Below are 15,557 nucleotides of genomic sequence, written 5' to 3'. Positions count from 1 at the left end.
TAATTTGACAATAATCTAATTTAAAAAAAATGTATACAGATACATAAAATATTTTGTATATTTATACATATTATGTGTGTACACACAAAACAAATAATCTTTTTTACTCCAAAATGAGAAAAGAATATTTGAATTAACTGTAATTTTATAAATGCAAATCTCTTTTACTCGAAAACATTTGCATTGCTCTTAATAATTGTACTATTAACTCGATTATAATTATTATATTATTTTGTAGAAACGGTAAGTCCATTTAATTTTCCTCATTCGATCCATTTAATTTTAATCTTCCTCAGACAAGACAGAACACGTATATAAATTTCTAAATATTTTTTCATTTCTATACTTGATTGGTCATCGAAACATATTTATAAAAAAGAGTAGATAATATTTAAACGAGATTTTTTATAATTTATTATTCTTTGGATTATAATGCATTGTAAAATTACAAATGATTATTTCAGAGCTCGAACCCATATATATATGTACAATAAAAGTTAATACAATAAGTGTTTAATAACTCCGATATCATAGACTACGATTAAGATTAGAACAAATACTTTATTTATGCAACAAAATCTAAGTAAGAAATCATATCTCACATATATATTGTAACAATGTTCATATAATGTATTTATACACGCAATATTACGTTTAGTCTCATACTAATTTTACAGTTGTTATGCAGACACGAATCATTATTACGTGTAAGAGTATGCCGTAAGAGCATATTATACATGAAACTTATCTATTGCCAAATTTACAATTTCTAAAATCTTTATATAATTTTGCGAGGAGGACAAAAGGCATGTTTAAAAATTATATATTTTAATGAAAAAAAAAAATTATTCAGCAATATATGAAATTTATATGACACTGATTACGTGGCATATAAGAAATATTTCACAAAGATAAAAACTTCATGCAATTTGGTTTTGTATATATAAGAATTGGTATTATAAAATCGCTTAAGATACTTTTCATAAGAAATATTACATGTGATACCCTGATGAAATAGCATTAATAAAAATAGCAAGTATAACAAATCCAATTTAAAAAAAAATCTTAGAAGATTTTTAAAAAGAATGATAATAATATAATATAAAAATTATTTTATATATCATTATATATGTATATATATGTTTCATTATTCATACTTAAAAAATTTTGTGTTTTCTAAATAAAATAATATCAATTTCATTATGAGATTTATAACTATTCTTCATTCTTTTTGCAAATAAAGTATTTTGGATATGGACTTTTTTTATTTAAAAGAAAAAGAAAGAAAAATCTGGAAGAACAAATTAATTGAAAAAAATATGGATATTATTTAATACATTAAGCTTTAAATATTTAAAAGCTATTATACTCTCTTATCTTTATCATGTGTGTCTTTTAAAAGGAAAAATCTCTCTATATTACATGTACATTTATGACAAAAATGTCTGCTTTTTCCTATTTTTCCATAATGATTTGTCAAATACGTTTACTTTATTCATTTTTGATAATACGCATTATTATATATGGAAAGGTACACATCTTTTGGAACTTCTAGATAAATTATTTATATATATATATATATATATATATATATATATATATATTTATATTTATATATATATATACTTTATTAACGCCTTCACCCGTTGTAAAAATAAACTTCAACGATTCATACATAATTGAGAAAAATGATCTCTCTCTTTCTCTTTTGGAAATTCATAATTATTAGTATTAACAGTACAGCTAGCATCACGCATACTTTTTGTTATTCAATGCAAGCAAATTCTCACGATAATGCATACAATGTCGGTCGCGTATCACGTTATATAGCATCGCTTCCAGTTTTCCCGTGGGCGTCGAAAAAATTGGGCGGGAATGAAAACGGGAGGATCACGGAGAGAGCTATAGAACAGAACTCGTTCAACTTGTACATTCTGCAATGTATCTTGCTACGCAAAAAGTATGTCTTTCTTTTTATATCTTAATCCAAGGATAGAAGATGATGGCTCGATTAAGAAGTGGTGAATATCTTTGTACCCTCGGGTAGTATCACCTCCTCGCCTACGTCAGTGAGGGTGACAGTAAGCGGCAAAATGAGCGGCATCAGTATCTCCTGTGGCATCACTTGCTGCGACGTGGCCACCGTAGTCACCGGTTCCGCCTGCCTCGCTATAGCAATCGTCTTGATGTTTTGCGCTTTGACAACCTGCGCTTGGCCAAGCGTGGTCTGATGCATCCTGACCTGTGACTGCTGCTGTACCTGTATCTGCACTTGAGGTTGCTGTTGCTGTTGTTGCGGCTGCGGCTGTATCTGCTGCTGCATCATCTGCTGAGCACGGTTCTGATTCTGCAAGAGATTCTGCTTACAACGTTTGCTGTGCGCGTAACGGCTGCCGTTGTTGTTGAACTTGCGGTCGCAAGTCGGACACTCATAAGGTCGTTGACCTGTATGAATAAACATGTGTTCCTTCAATGACTTCAATCGTCGGAAGTTCTTCGGACAACATTTGCAGTGATACTTGGCCTCTCCGGTATGCGATGTCAAGTGATTCGCCAAAGTGTCGGCTCGCGCGAACGCTCGCGAACAATACTGACAGACGTACGGCCGTTCTTGCGTATGCGTGCGCATATGCATCTTCAGATAGGCGTTGGTGGTGAACGGTCTAGAGCAAACCTCGCACACGTAAGGCTTGATGCCGTTGTGCGCGCGCAAATGAGCTATCAGCGTCGTCGACTGCGTGAAACTCTTGCTGCAGATCTCGCAGAGGAATCTCTTCGAGCTATCGGTTTCCTTGTTCTTCTTGAAGGTACGATCGTGTTTGGACAGATGATTGTTGAGCTGCTCCTCCTTGATGAAGCGTTTGGTGCATCGGGTGCACTTGTACGGCTTTATCATATTGTGCTTGGCCACGTGGATTTTGAGATGTTCCCGCCTATAAAATTTCTTCGGGCATATATCGCACAAATATTTCTTACCTTCGTGTACTTGAATGTGCCGCAAGAGACCCTTTCTGGAGGTATACTGTTTATTGCATTCGGTGCATTCGAGGCCCACGATATCGGTTCTTCTCTTTCGACCGATTTTCTCGCCCGATTTCTTATCCTCGGGTTTCGGTTCGATGTCCCGCAAATCTTCTTCGGTTAAGATACCCTCGGTGACGTGTTTGGCCCGATGTTCCCGCAGGATCTCATTGTTCTCGAAACTGTCTCCGCATATATTGCACTTCCTCACCTGATCGGGATTCTTCTCGGAGCACTTATCATAGTGCGCCTTTAGCTTATCCTTACGGTAGAACTTGACGTTGCAAATGTCGCATTCGAAGTTCGGTTCCTCGTGTAGCAGCTGGTGCCGTAGCAACGATTTCTTCGTGCTGTAGCGTTTCTTGCACGTGGCACATTCGTGACTATCCATCGGCCAATCGAGACCGCTTTCGAAATCCGAGTCATCGTCGTCGTCATCATTATCGCCTATTGTATTCGTTTTTTGCGCCTCCTTCTTGTCCGAAGCGGCCTTCTTCAACTTCTCCGCCGCTTTCTCGTCTTTCACGTGTTGTTCCATGTGCTTCGTCAGTGCTTGCTTCGAACTGTACCTCTTATTACACGTCGCGCATTCTAATTCCTTCTTACAATTCTTTGATGTAGCGTCACGCTTACGGCGGTAATAATGTCCGTCTAATTTGGCGTCGTAATCGACATTGTCGTTATCGTCGTCATAATCCTCCAGACCATCCTCCGTTTTAATCTTGTCAATGATCTTCTGAGCCGCTTTTGCGGCCACGCGCTTTATACGCTTGTTTGGATCATATTCTTGCCCATGTATAAACGTCTTGTGATTCGTGGCGACTAGATGATTTCTCAGAGTGAGCTCGTTGCCGAAAGTTTTGTTGCATTGAGTACATTTGTAAGTTTTTATTCGCGCGTGCTGTTCAGCGTGTCTGCGCAGAAGGTCCTTCCGCGTAAACTGTTGACGACATATCTTGCAATCATAGCTTCCAGCTCCAGAATGTGCCGTCTCCATGTGTTTTGATAGCAACTTCTTACGCGAGAATGTCGTTGGACACTTTTGACACTTGAATTCCTTCGCTTGTTCGACGGATTCGCCGTCATTATCGTCTTCCTCTTCCTCCTCGTTTTTATTGTCTTCGTCATCGTAGTTATCGCTCTTAGCCATCATCTGCTTCATGTCTTCTTCTAAATCCTGCTCTGTAAGTACGCCTTCAACTACATGCTTCGTTCGATGATTTCTCAATTGCACCAGAGTATCGTACTCGTCGTGACATACGTTGCACTTGAAGTTAACATGTGTGAGCGAATGCTTTTGCAAACTTCGTTTCGTATCAAATTTTTCCGGACATTTGTCGCATGCGAATTCTTCAACGCGATTCCGCTTTCTTCTTTTATCTTGATCGTTGTCGCTGACATCGTCGTTTCCGTCAGCTGTACTTCCTCTCCTCGTTCGTTTTCTACATTCTCTGTCCGAATTGTTACCATCAAAGTCTAGACTGTGCTCATCTTCGTGGAATGAAATTTCGAGCGGCATAGGGTCTTCTTTCGCCTCCTCTCGTTCACGTTCGTGCTGTTTAATGTGCTTAGTAAACGAGATTATATACAGATACTCTTTACCGCAATAAGGGCACTTGTTGGCTTTTTTTCCAGATGGTGGAGTCTTCGTAGTGGAGATGTTGGTCTGTACTTTTTGCGGCTTCTCCGGCGTTTTCTTTAGGGAGAGTGCTTTCCTTACTTCTTCATGAGAATGCATGTGCTCCTTCAGAACATTCTTTGACAAGAACTGTTTGTCACACAAATAACACATGAAGAAAATCTTCTCCGTTTTATCCGCTTGTGCTTTTTTCAATCGAGAACTGAGATTCAGATTCTCAAAATAATTCTCTTCATCGGAATCCCGTTCAGCAAATGTCCGACGAGCTAATCTACGTTTACTTCTTCTGGTTTCGTTTTGAGGTGAATCTTGTCCTATCGCCGGCTCATTATCAGTGGTAGATATTTCTTCATTAAAAGATTTATTCTCCTCATTTTGATTTTGTTCAAATTGATTCTCTTGAATTTGTTCTGCTTGAGTCTCTTGAATTTGCTCCACTTGACTCTCTTGAATTTGATTTGCTTGATTCTCTTGAATCTGTTCAACATGGTTTTCTTGAATTTGTTCAGCTTGATTCTCTTCAATTTGTTCAATTCGATTCTCTTGAATATGTTCAACTTGATTATTATGAATTTGTTGAGTGTTATTCTCTTGATTTAATTCAGATAATGTTTCTTGACATTCCGCTATACTTTGTTCAACTTGTGTATCCACTTGTATTCTTTCCTGCAAAGGAAATTGGTCAGTGGGGAACACACACTGTTGCTGCATAATATAATCATGTTCCTCTGTTGGAATCGCCTCCATATAACTCGAAGTGATATTTTCGTTCATACAAAGTTTTTGATTCCTAGATTCTTTGATAGTACTTGACATATCATTATCTTCTGTATCAAGTAATTCTTGCTGAGACTCTTCTGCAATGCTTTGACTAATTTCTTGTGTAATCTCCTCTGAATTATCTTCTGGATCTAAACAAATTCAATGTATTAGAGAAGAAAACTTGAAAAATTTTAAATTATTCTTATTATTAAAACAATATTCTTTTTATATCTTTGAATATCTTTTTGGAATATCATTGATTGATTATTAAATATTTTACTCACCTTGTTGCATTTCTTCTGTATTTGTCAACTTCTCATGTTCTAAGATCATTAATTGCTCTTTTAAAAAGTTCTTATCAACGTCTGATTCTTCTGATAGAACTGTGACAGTAGATTCATAATTGGCATCCATCTCCTCTAAATCCTCATTTCTTTCATCATCTAAGTGTATCTCGACCTCGTTAAGAAATAATTCTTCCTTTATTATTCCTCCGACAAACCTATCTCTAAGGACACTGTCAGCTTGCTCCACTTGTAACTTAAATTCATATGCCGACTCTAGTTTGTCGGCACACATGTAGCATACCTGTGCCGGTAGGCCGTCACCTGGTAACATCTAATTGAAATACATGGTTTAGTATACAAATAACTGATAAAAAATAACCATTTGCTAGGACTCTAGAAAAAATGTAACACATATGGGAAGTCTAATTATTTTATTTAACTTAAGCTTATGTCAACATGTCTTTGCCTAAGCTTTCTTCACAGCTCTTAATCTTTTGGGATAGAATTTTAAAAAATTCTGAAACAAATTAGTCGAATTCCATATCTTTTAACATTTCTAAGAAGTATGCGAACAAAATTGAAAAGAGAATATCTAATGCAATCTGTTTCTTGAAGCATGAGAATATCTCGAGTGTATCCTTCAGAATTGAATCAAAATGTTCTCTCATTCAAGTCAAGAAGTGTTAGATAAAAAATTCAACACTAATTTTCTTCAAGATTCTATCACAAAAGATTAAAAAAAGAGATTGGGAGAGAATATACTGATTACCTACGCACAAGCTTGTGTTAAGTAAAGTTTTGGACTTTCTACACATGTTGCATTTTTCTCTAAATCCTTCGCAAATGATTACTTTTCAAACAAACTTTAAAATAAGATCTATTATCCATTATTACTAGACATTCCTCGTTACACGTGAAAAAAAATCAAATTACAGTCTCACAATTACAAGTATATACTGGGTGTAAAGAGTCATATTTTCTCAACAAGATACGACTTGTACTCGAGAGGAAATAGCAAGAAACTCGATTTTTAGCCGATCAGGAATCGGTAGGAGATCGTAGGAAGAAATAAAAGGAAACGATAATATAATAATGAGCAATCGCTAAATTTGCGTCGGTATCTAACCTCCAAGCTATATGTCTAACCTTAACGTTGGTGAAGCTCATCGCTTTCATCGAGAGGGACGCGACCTCGCTCTCGAGGAAGAGGTCGCGCATCATCGGGTTGTCGAGCAGGCACACGCGGCATATCTTCACCGCGGACGCGATCGCGTCCTCACTTTGCGGCGGACCCGACGTATTTATTTCTACGGCGTCCATGTTTTGTTTGGTGGACTGACTTGGAACAACTTGCGAATTGGATTGCCTGGCTCTCGTTCTCTCCTTCTCTCTCGCTCCCTCCCTTTCTCTCTATCGCTCTAGTCCGTTCACCTTCTCTCACCTGCCACTAACTTATTTACCGCATGAAACTATTTGCGAATTTTCTCTGTATATTTCCCGAGGATTCTTTTTATTTGACCTCTTCACACACTCGTCCTTCCATGCGAATTTTATTGAACATATTTATGCAGGGAGGAAATTGAGAAATTGTTGAATATACATAAAAAAATGTTTCCAATATTCCAATTATCTTATATATTTTTTTAATTATTTTTTTTGGAATAAAACAAGTATGTGTTTTTAACATTTTCTTATTGAAAAAATGAGAATTTTGGGAGAGCAATTGAAAATTGTAGCTAGAAAGAAAAGATGAAATAATTCGAAAATCTAGCATGAAACTTCCAATATAGTTTCTGTTCTATTTTATAAGTTTAATTGTTTCACAGAGAGTGATTTGAAAAGGTATAATTCTCATTTTATTAAGTAAACTTTTAATTTATATATTTAATAATTGATTTTTATTAAATTATATTTATTATAATGTTAAAACTGATTTATATATAATTATTTAATTAAAATAATCATTCATATCATTATATAGATATTAATTTAAAGTTTAATGAAAAAATTTAACAATAATTTAAGAAGTTTAACAATAAGACTTATTTGAGTTGTTTTATTGTACTTTTGACTGATTAGAATATCTGATGTCAAGATAATGTCTTTTAAATTGAGCAAGAAATTGATAAAATTTAAAAGAAAATATAGAATATTGAATAAATATTTTTATCTTTTATTCTTCCACATATAAACACAAATTAAATTTTTATAAAATTCAATATTTGTACAATTTAAATTTAAATCTTGTTAGATTTAATTATCATATATTAGAATATAAAATTGATATAATGTTTATGTTCTTTATACTATTTTTACTTACACGTTAATAGAAATTATATATCATAATTGCAATCTTAAATGCTCTTTATAATTAATAAAAATTACAGTACTAATGTTTAATGTTCCATAAAAAAGTAGCAATCTTCCCTTTATATTTCATGTTTTTCTAATGTCGGTGTTTGAATCTTACTATTGGAAAGTTGAACACTATTAAGCTTTTGACATGTCTCCATGACCAAAGATGCATCACCGCCACCAGATATAGCACAATCACCCACCTTCTCTGTTGCAGATTTATTTGCACAATTTTTCATTTCTCGTTTAGTAGGTCCAGATAACTTTTTTGCGATTGCATTAGGTACAATTTCTTTATTTGCACCTTCAGAAGATACATTCTGTTCTTTTAAGGATTTGCAAGATGGAAATGTTGCATATTCCGATGAAGATAAACTAATTTTCTCTAAGACAGCTGAAAAAATAATTTCTACTGTAATCATAATTTCTATCTGTAAATGACTCCTTCAAATACACAGTACCTGTTAAATCCATACTATCTTCAGATATATCAATGTTAATATTGACTTTAAAATTATCTCTACTAAAAAGATGTTGTCTAATACTAGAAAGATTCCTAAAGGATATGTCGTTTTTAACAACTGACTCTGTTGCATTTTTATTTTTATGTGGTGTGTTATACATGATGGAATGCTCGTTGCGCAAAGTGCGACCGCTTTTTATGTAGGGTATCAAGCATGATAAATCTGATGGCTTTTGCATTACGCTATTTGCCGATTGAATGGACACTTGCGATTTATATGCTTTTACTAAAACGTAAATAAGACTTTATATTAATTGAAAAAAACATATGCAGAAGATATATGAAATATTTCTAAGCTTTTCACACGAACCTGTGTAGGGTGTTCTGATGTAAACCATACTATTTTCATCGCGCGGTAAACCATAAATTGTGAGTGGAAAATTAATAGTATTTGAAACTACACCTGCAAAATATAAAGAATTTAATATTTAATGTGACATTTATTAGCAAAGCGTTTATATTCTATACAAAGCTTAAACAGAATTATTTATCATACCATGGCTGGAATCTGCTTGGGTTCTTACAGATTTTTCATGTATTATACTGTTCATGATCATGGATAGAGCAGGTTGCAATCTTTGAACAACATTCAATATTAATTCACACCGTTTTATCACCCGCAATTGCTGAGGCTCTGTCGCATTTTCAATCAGAAGAGTCTTGGCAGCTTTATTGGCTTCAAATATAGCTATAGTAATAAATACATGTATGATATATCTTGATGTGATCTTGATGACAAACTATCAAACAGTTCAAAGAATAATAAAGTATATCATAATTACCAGCTTTTAATTCTCTTGTCATCATTATTGTGTGACGATCGATGTTTTCAGTACCAATGTCATTTATAACTGTTGTCACTTGGCTAGATAAAGCCGAAGCACATTGAACAATGCCTTGCACTTGAAGTTGTGTTACTGGTTGTCTATTATCTAAACAATTCGAGATTGCCGTTATACGTTCTTGAAGATTGTCCATAACTATCTAAAAAAAGATATATTCAAGTAAAATCTCTAAAAATAGAATTCTTTATAATGTATTCAATACTTACTTCACAGAAGGCAGCTGAATTTATAATGAAGTTTACAGCAGTTTGAAACTTGTTCATCTCTCGTTGCCACTGTGTAGTCAATAATTTGACACTAGAACGCATTTCTTTATTATCTGGATGTAAGTAGAAGGAAGTTATGGCAGAAATTAATTCTGTTTCCAAGGATTCAAATCCGGCGAGACAATTGCGAATTTTATTATTACCTGGGAATAGACAAATTTGTATCAGATAATTTTAATAATTTGAAAAGATTTTATTAATATTTTTTGCTTGGTAAAGAAAAATGACTAACGATTTACGTCCTTGCAACAAGCAATAGCAAATATTCCAATTTGCATAGTTTGATCAAAAAGCTGATCAAAGTCTTCTATAAGATTTTTTAAATCATTCTTGGATCTTGTTTTCGCGCTTAACGAATTTCCACACGTCATAACGAGCTTTTTCAAAGCTGCATAAGGGTTACTAAACACCTCCAATGCGAGCGTTAATACTGCTATATTGACTTTACGTTCTAAACGATAAAGAGCATCGGTCAAAGTGTGCATAAACAAATTATTTAATGCTGAATCTGGTGTTTCTGATAGTAATTGCTGCTTTAATTTTTCATATTCCATTACTATAGACTGACATGTTCCCGTTATGGCTTTAAAATTGTACAACTGACACACTTGAGTAATTGCCATAGCATGAGAAAAAACATCTTCCAATCTCAACCATAGTTCTGTGCATTCGGATAATTGCTCCTGATGTGTTTTGTTTGACATTTCTAATATAATGTCTAATGCTAAATCCATTCTACAAAATGTACCATAATATCAAAACTAGTTAAATGATTACAAAGTATAAAAATTACAGAGTATTAAAAATATTTTTTCTACCTATAGACAAAATGATTCTCCTTTTTGAAAGCTTCCTCTTCTAGTGATGGGTTTGAATCATTCAGTAAGTTTAAGATCATTTCACAACAAGTACATATTCTTCCACAAATATACTTTTTGCAAGCCTGCATATACAATGTATATATAGATTAAATAATTTAAATGCAATTTAACAAAATTTAAATACAATTTAAATAAAAAAACATATATACATTAAAGAAATAAAGATTAAATATATAATTTATTACATAAATTGGTGCATTTAATCGATGCTGCTCCTGAGCCAATTGTACTAGCATCTCAAATGATGTGCACAGTTGAGAAGAATAAAGAGTCAACTTTTCTGACAAGAAAGCAGATACTAAACTTCTTCTGTATTTTTGTAATGGTTCCAATACCTCTAATATTGAAGTACCAAGTTCCTTTAAAAAAGCAAATTTTTGATATTAAAAATATTAATGTTAAATATTAATATTAAAAGATATAATTTAATTAAAATTTGTTTTATTAATTGTTACTTTTATATTTTGAAGATCCTCAATCTCATTTGCTGTACTCATTTCTAGAACATAATCCAGACAATCTTGAAGCCTCTGCTTCAATGGCAAACATTCTAAATCTTCTAATGTTCGTAAAACTAATGTAATATTATTGAGTAATAAATCTGTTGTATGTTTATCAATATCATTGCTTTGAATATTTTTAATCTAGAAAACACAATAGTTTAACTTTAAATTTTAATAAAAATAAATAATATATTATAAAATATTAAGAGCTTTTTGCTACTTACAATCTCATCAATATCCTTTAATGCAGAAGTGTGTTTTGAATTTGTCACTGTATCAATAAGCTTCACATTTGCTTCTTCATGATCACAATTATCGTTACTTGCTAAATTCTTAAATCTCTGAATTAAAGAATCCAATTGTTCAACGAGTGTTGATTTTGTAACCACAATTTCTGATGAATTAACAGAAACATTGATTAGCAACGAATGCAGCTTGCTTATCTAAAAGAAATAAAATAATTTTAGCTTCCATTCTTATATAATAATCGATGCATTAATATTATAATTTTTATAAATTTTAAATTTGATAATGTAAATCTGAAAAATTCAATTTTTTTTCTATGTAAATAAAATATTGTCTTAATAAATATATTAATTATTAAATATGTAAATAGAAATATTAGCTTAATCACCTGCTGTTGTATATATTCCAGTAGCTTTTTCATTTCCTTGGTCTTTAGATCCATTATTATACTTTATATCTAAAATTCTCTCTTTTTTTCTCTCTTACAGCTCTTTATGAAACTTCAAAATTCATATATTTCAACGGTGAATGTAAATAATCCGAATTTAGTAACTAACTAGGCATGGCAACCAACATCAGAGAAAGAGAGTGAAGTAGGTTCGATCCAACCCAACCTTTCCTTTATCGTACCCCAACCTATTTCAAAAAAGAAAAAAAGCGCCGCGTGCTGTGTTGATAACTTTTTTTTTTGCGGGAGGACAAGCATTTTTAAAGCAAATATCTATAGAAATTCTATTCTGAATTCTTGCCAAAAATGTTTTCCAGGCATAAGAAAGGCGAAATGGAGATCGATATAATGTTAGACGAGCCGCTGACTAATGATTCGTGCACAAAAGTGGTGATCGAACTCGTGAAATATATTCTATATCAAAAGCAACAAATACCATTCGCGTATGAAGCGTTAGCGAGATTTCAGACGAGCGTGAAGGCGACAGATAGAAACGCGGTCTCCTTTAAAACCTTGTCAAGTATGCTGAAGGATGTTTCAGATCAATTATTCTCGCAATTCTTTCTCAAGGGTTGCGATGTAAAAGAAGTCGCTATACTACTCGGACCTACGATACTATCACCAAAGCTCTGTATTGCGATAGAGTTTCCCTCATATATTCTCAACAGCAAGCAGCATAAGGAATATCAGCACTCTTCAAGAAAACCACTCTTAAAACTCATGAGGTCAATAGCAATAAAAGAATGCTTGTATAAAAAAAATTGCAATACGATTAACATTAATTTTTATTTATACACAGGTCTCTGTTGGAGTGTGATGAGTTTCAAGAAGCCATGAATATACCTTTAAGCATGACAAACATGTTCATCATGTTAAAGAAAAATGATGGCAATTCAGCATCGGATTTTTTCTTGCCTAAACCACAATATATCCTGCCAACGCAGCAAAGCACAAGTTGCTTCAGAATCAAGCTGGGCCAGAGTGATCAAGTGAATATAGAGTGTAATTGTGAATCTCTTGTTGCAGTATATCATGACTCATTCAAGATACAGCTGGAAGACGAAGACAATGTGCAATATAGACAATACAATAGTTCTAATCAATCTTTATATCAATGGTATCAGTCGAAACAAATTATAAAGGGATTTAAATTCCATACATGACCATAACTTTATGAATAATAATTATAGCAGAATTTCAAATTTTTTTAGAGCATGTTAGGTAATTTTTCATTTTAGGATATTATATAGCTGTTTGTATCATAAATGATTTGATTGAAAGTCAACAGTATTAAACATATTTCAATGAATTTATATAGTTTTGAATTTTATATAGTTAAAATTTTTTATACTATATATGCAATGACATTGCAATGACGTGAATATGACTCGACAATACTTTGAGGTCATGATAGAAGAAATTTCCATTTGCTATCAGAAAGAACCAATATGATATTTTTACTCATATCAACAAAACAAGATAAGTCTTATTGCATGTAAAGGTTACGTAATCAAGAAATTGGACCACAAAAAATTATACATAATAATTAAACATTTTATTGATCAATATACATATAGGATAGATAAGATAAGAATTATGTTATTGATGATTTATAAGAAAAATGAAGTTTTATATAATCACTTTGATATTTTATATATACATAAATATAATGTAAATATTTTTATCTTGAGATGTTATATTATTATTATTTGTTTACCAAATTATTATGCTAATCTAAGAGATATTACTTAATCATGCAAGTTCACAACAAGATTATAAAATGTTAGTCACATGAAATCAACATATGAATTTGCATATTTTCTCATGTAATTGATAATCTCTACTGAAGAATTATTCCTAGGGAGTGGGGTAATGCATATTTTAACATTTGGTGCGAGATGCAATATTCAGTCTTGATGTTGAAGGAGAGATTATTAAATCTTGTCTAAAGAGTGCTAAAATTTCATATCTGACACTATGGCTAGTTTGAAATTTTTAACACCGGAAGAAAAACAATTTTGGCAAGAAAATGGTTATATAAAGTTGACAAATGTATTTTCCGTAAAGGAAATGAATGAGATATCGGATGCCTATAATGAATTGTTCGAGAGAAAACATCGTGAAAATCTAGCGGGCTTGGAATCTAGTTGGATTGGAGATGACATGAAGAAAATAGCTGGATACATCGATTATACTGTAAGAGAGAATAATATATATATTTTTTTGTATTCTGTAAAATGAATATGTATGAAATGTATGTATAAATTATTAAAATTATTTTTCTGTATATTTGCTAGGTAAAATCTATTCACGCTCTACAAATGCATAGTGCCGTTTTCACTCGAGTAATTACGCATCCAAATTTATTAGACGCCCTTGAAGATATCATGGATACCGAGGATATCGTGCTACATCATACCAAGGCACACGTGAAACCGCCGGAGAAAGGAGCACCTTACTTGATGCACCAAGATTATCACTACTTTCCTCACAAGAAGCACACTATGCTAGCCGTGTTTCTACACTTGGATGATACGACACCGGAGAACGGTGGTTTGGCGGTATATCCAGGCAGTCACAAATTGGGACCGTTGAAGGATTATGGAGTGACCGATGAAAAGACCGGTGACTCATATCATTATGTCAATCCCGAGAAGTATCCCTTGTCGAAAGCTGAGCCCGTATTGGCAAAGAAGGGCGAAATCATCGTCTTTTCTTACTTGCTGCTTCACGGTTCGTACTTGAATCTGTCCGATAGAAGTCGACGTATGTTCCTTATACAAGTGAGAGCCGCCGATGACGAACCGACCGAGGATGTACATAAATCTCCTTGTCAAGGCCTGGTGCTTCGCGGTAACAATATTTATCGAGAAGCAACGATGGCCAATAGATTTACAACTATGGACAAGCATTAATCTGATATGTATGAAGTACGAGCTAAACGAATATATCCTTTCTACTTTTAAAAGATGAGTAAACTGTTTGTGTATGTATTAAAATATAAAGAATATAAAATCGTAAAATATCATTGTTTCTTGTATAAACGATACTTTGCGATGATTCTTACTACGATGATGAATACTACTAAGCTATTCTTTCTATTTTTTTGTTTTTAAAAATTATCATAAATTGAGATTTTTAGAGATGCGAAGTCATTGAGATTTGTTTATAAAACGCACGAAAAATATTGTATATCCCATGTTATCATCCATGATATAGCCTTGGAATAGCCTTGGAGGTCTCTCTTTCAATAATCATATCTGATTAACTATTTTAATATGTCTCTCTAATGCATCAAAGATGTTACATAACATATTCTCTTTGAAATAATTCCATTTAATATAATTAGAAAAATAAAAATATATATAATAATATAAATAATAATATAAAAAAATATATAACAAATTGATTAACTATTTTAAATAATAATATAAAAATATATATATAACAAAAAATTTATATAATTTGCTACATTTTGCAAACTAAAAGGAATACTGCAAGACAATAATTAAAAAGTAATAGGAATAAGATTTTTTATGGAGTTCTAAAATTGTACAAAAGTATCAATCTTGATTTTAATTTATATCTAATGTTACAAATCTCTAAATGATATTTATAGAGACAACCATTATTATTTATATTTACAGAAATTCTAATGTAGAAATATTTATGATATATAAAACGTATAAAATAGCGCAACTCTATTTGTGAATGATATGTTTAAAAAATAGGCGAGCAGATCTTTTCATAGAAACAATATTACACTCGACCAGTTTGGAAT

At 32.6% G+C, this 15,557-nt stretch overlaps 4 protein-coding genes across 5 annotated transcripts; 2 read left to right on the top strand and 2 right to left on the bottom strand.

The window, feature by feature from the left end:
• Positions 1-1,639: 1,639 nt before the first annotated feature.
• On the bottom strand, positions 1,640-7,238 carry LOC105256844 (zinc finger protein 808). The gene is made up of 3 exons (XM_011267079.3): positions 6,856-7,238; positions 5,707-6,040; positions 1,640-5,571 (listed from the first exon to the last, which is right to left on the bottom strand). Exons 1-3 carry the CDS (start codon positions 7,027-7,029, stop codon positions 2,012-2,014), a joined length of 4,068 nt encoding a protein of 1,355 aa, XP_011265381.1. The 5' UTR covers positions 7,030-7,238; the 3' UTR covers positions 1,640-2,011.
• Positions 7,239-8,017: 779 nt separating this feature from the next.
• LOC105256849 (serendipity locus protein alpha) lies at positions 8,018-11,835 on the bottom strand. Of its 2 annotated transcripts, XM_025405955.1 has the most exons (13): positions 11,717-11,835; positions 11,307-11,525; positions 11,035-11,223; positions 10,765-10,938; positions 10,517-10,641; positions 9,931-10,433; positions 9,639-9,841; positions 9,370-9,571; positions 9,084-9,275; positions 8,898-8,990; positions 8,526-8,813; positions 8,268-8,458; positions 8,161-8,178 (listed from the first exon to the last, which is right to left on the bottom strand). In XM_025405955.1, exons 1-13 carry the CDS (start codon positions 11,768-11,770, stop codon positions 8,176-8,178), a joined length of 2,436 nt encoding a protein of 811 aa, XP_025261740.1. In that variant the 5' UTR covers positions 11,771-11,835; the 3' UTR covers positions 8,161-8,175. The 2 variants fall into 2 exon arrangements, with proteins under 2 accessions (XP_025261739.1, XP_025261740.1); XM_025405954.1 differs by having other exon boundaries at positions 8,018-8,458.
• A 129-nt stretch (positions 11,836-11,964) lies between these two features.
• On the top strand, positions 11,965-13,349 carry LOC105256843 (MAD2L1-binding protein). The gene is made up of 2 exons (XM_011267078.3): positions 11,965-12,501; positions 12,576-13,349. The coding sequence occupies exons 1-2, from the start codon at positions 12,083-12,085 to the stop codon at positions 12,937-12,939; spliced, it is 783 nt and encodes a 260-aa protein (XP_011265380.1). The 5' UTR covers positions 11,965-12,082; the 3' UTR covers positions 12,940-13,349.
• A 326-nt stretch (positions 13,350-13,675) lies between these two features.
• LOC105256842 (probable alpha-ketoglutarate-dependent hypophosphite dioxygenase) lies at positions 13,676-14,804 on the top strand. The gene is made up of 2 exons (XM_011267077.3): positions 13,676-13,972; positions 14,074-14,804. Exons 1-2 carry the CDS (start codon positions 13,754-13,756, stop codon positions 14,689-14,691), a joined length of 837 nt encoding a protein of 278 aa, XP_011265379.1. The 5' UTR covers positions 13,676-13,753; the 3' UTR covers positions 14,692-14,804.
• The last annotated feature ends 753 nt before the right edge of the window (positions 14,805-15,557 follow it).

Source organism: Camponotus floridanus, unplaced genomic scaffold, assembly GCF_003227725.1.
Source record: "Camponotus floridanus strain SB8 unplaced genomic scaffold, Cflo_v7.5 scaffold128, whole genome shotgun sequence".
Taxonomy (NCBI): domain Eukaryota; kingdom Metazoa; phylum Arthropoda; class Insecta; order Hymenoptera; family Formicidae; genus Camponotus; species Camponotus floridanus.
The sequence above is the reverse complement of the archived record's forward strand: the minus strand, read 5'-3'. Positions and strand labels throughout refer to the sequence as shown.

What these genes read in the sequence shown, in the direction of transcription:
- LOC105256844 (XM_011267079.3), bottom strand. Translation starts at nt 7,029, where the DNA reads ATGGACGCCGTAGAAATAAATACGTCGGGTCCGCCGCAAAGTGAGGAC. An exon ending in TGAGCTTCACCAACGTTAAG is followed by an intron (nt 6,041 to 6,855) that starts GTTAGACATATA and finishes TATTTCAATTAG; the next exon opens with ATGTTACCAGGTGACGGCCT. An exon ending in TACAGAAGAAATGCAACAAG is followed by an intron (nt 5,572 to 5,706) that starts GTGAGTAAAATA and finishes GAATTTGTTTAG; the next exon opens with ATCCAGAAGATAATTCAGAG.
- LOC105256849 (XM_025405954.1), bottom strand. Translation starts at nt 11,770, where the DNA reads ATGGATCTAAAGACCAAGGAAATGAAAAAGCTACTGGAATATATACAA. An exon ending in GAGAATCATTTTGTCTATAG is followed by an intron (nt 10,434 to 10,516) that starts GTAGAAAAAATA and finishes TACATTTTGTAG; the next exon opens with AATGGATTTAGCATTAGACA. An exon ending in CCAAGCAGATTCCAGCCATG is followed by an intron (nt 8,991 to 9,083) that starts GTATGATAAATA and finishes TATATTTTGCAG; the next exon opens with GTGTAGTTTCAAATACTATT.
- LOC105256843 (XM_011267078.3), top strand. Translation starts at nt 12,083, where the DNA reads ATGTTTTCCAGGCATAAGAAAGGCGAAATGGAGATCGATATAATGTTA. An exon ending in CCACTCTTAAAACTCATGAG is followed by an intron (nt 12,502 to 12,575) that starts GTCAATAGCAAT and finishes ATTTATACACAG; the next exon opens with GTCTCTGTTGGAGTGTGATG.
- LOC105256842 (XM_011267077.3), top strand. Translation starts at nt 13,754, where the DNA reads ATGGCTAGTTTGAAATTTTTAACACCGGAAGAAAAACAATTTTGGCAA. An exon ending in CTGGATACATCGATTATACT is followed by an intron (nt 13,973 to 14,073) that starts GTAAGAGAGAAT and finishes TATATTTGCTAG; the next exon opens with GTAAAATCTATTCACGCTCT.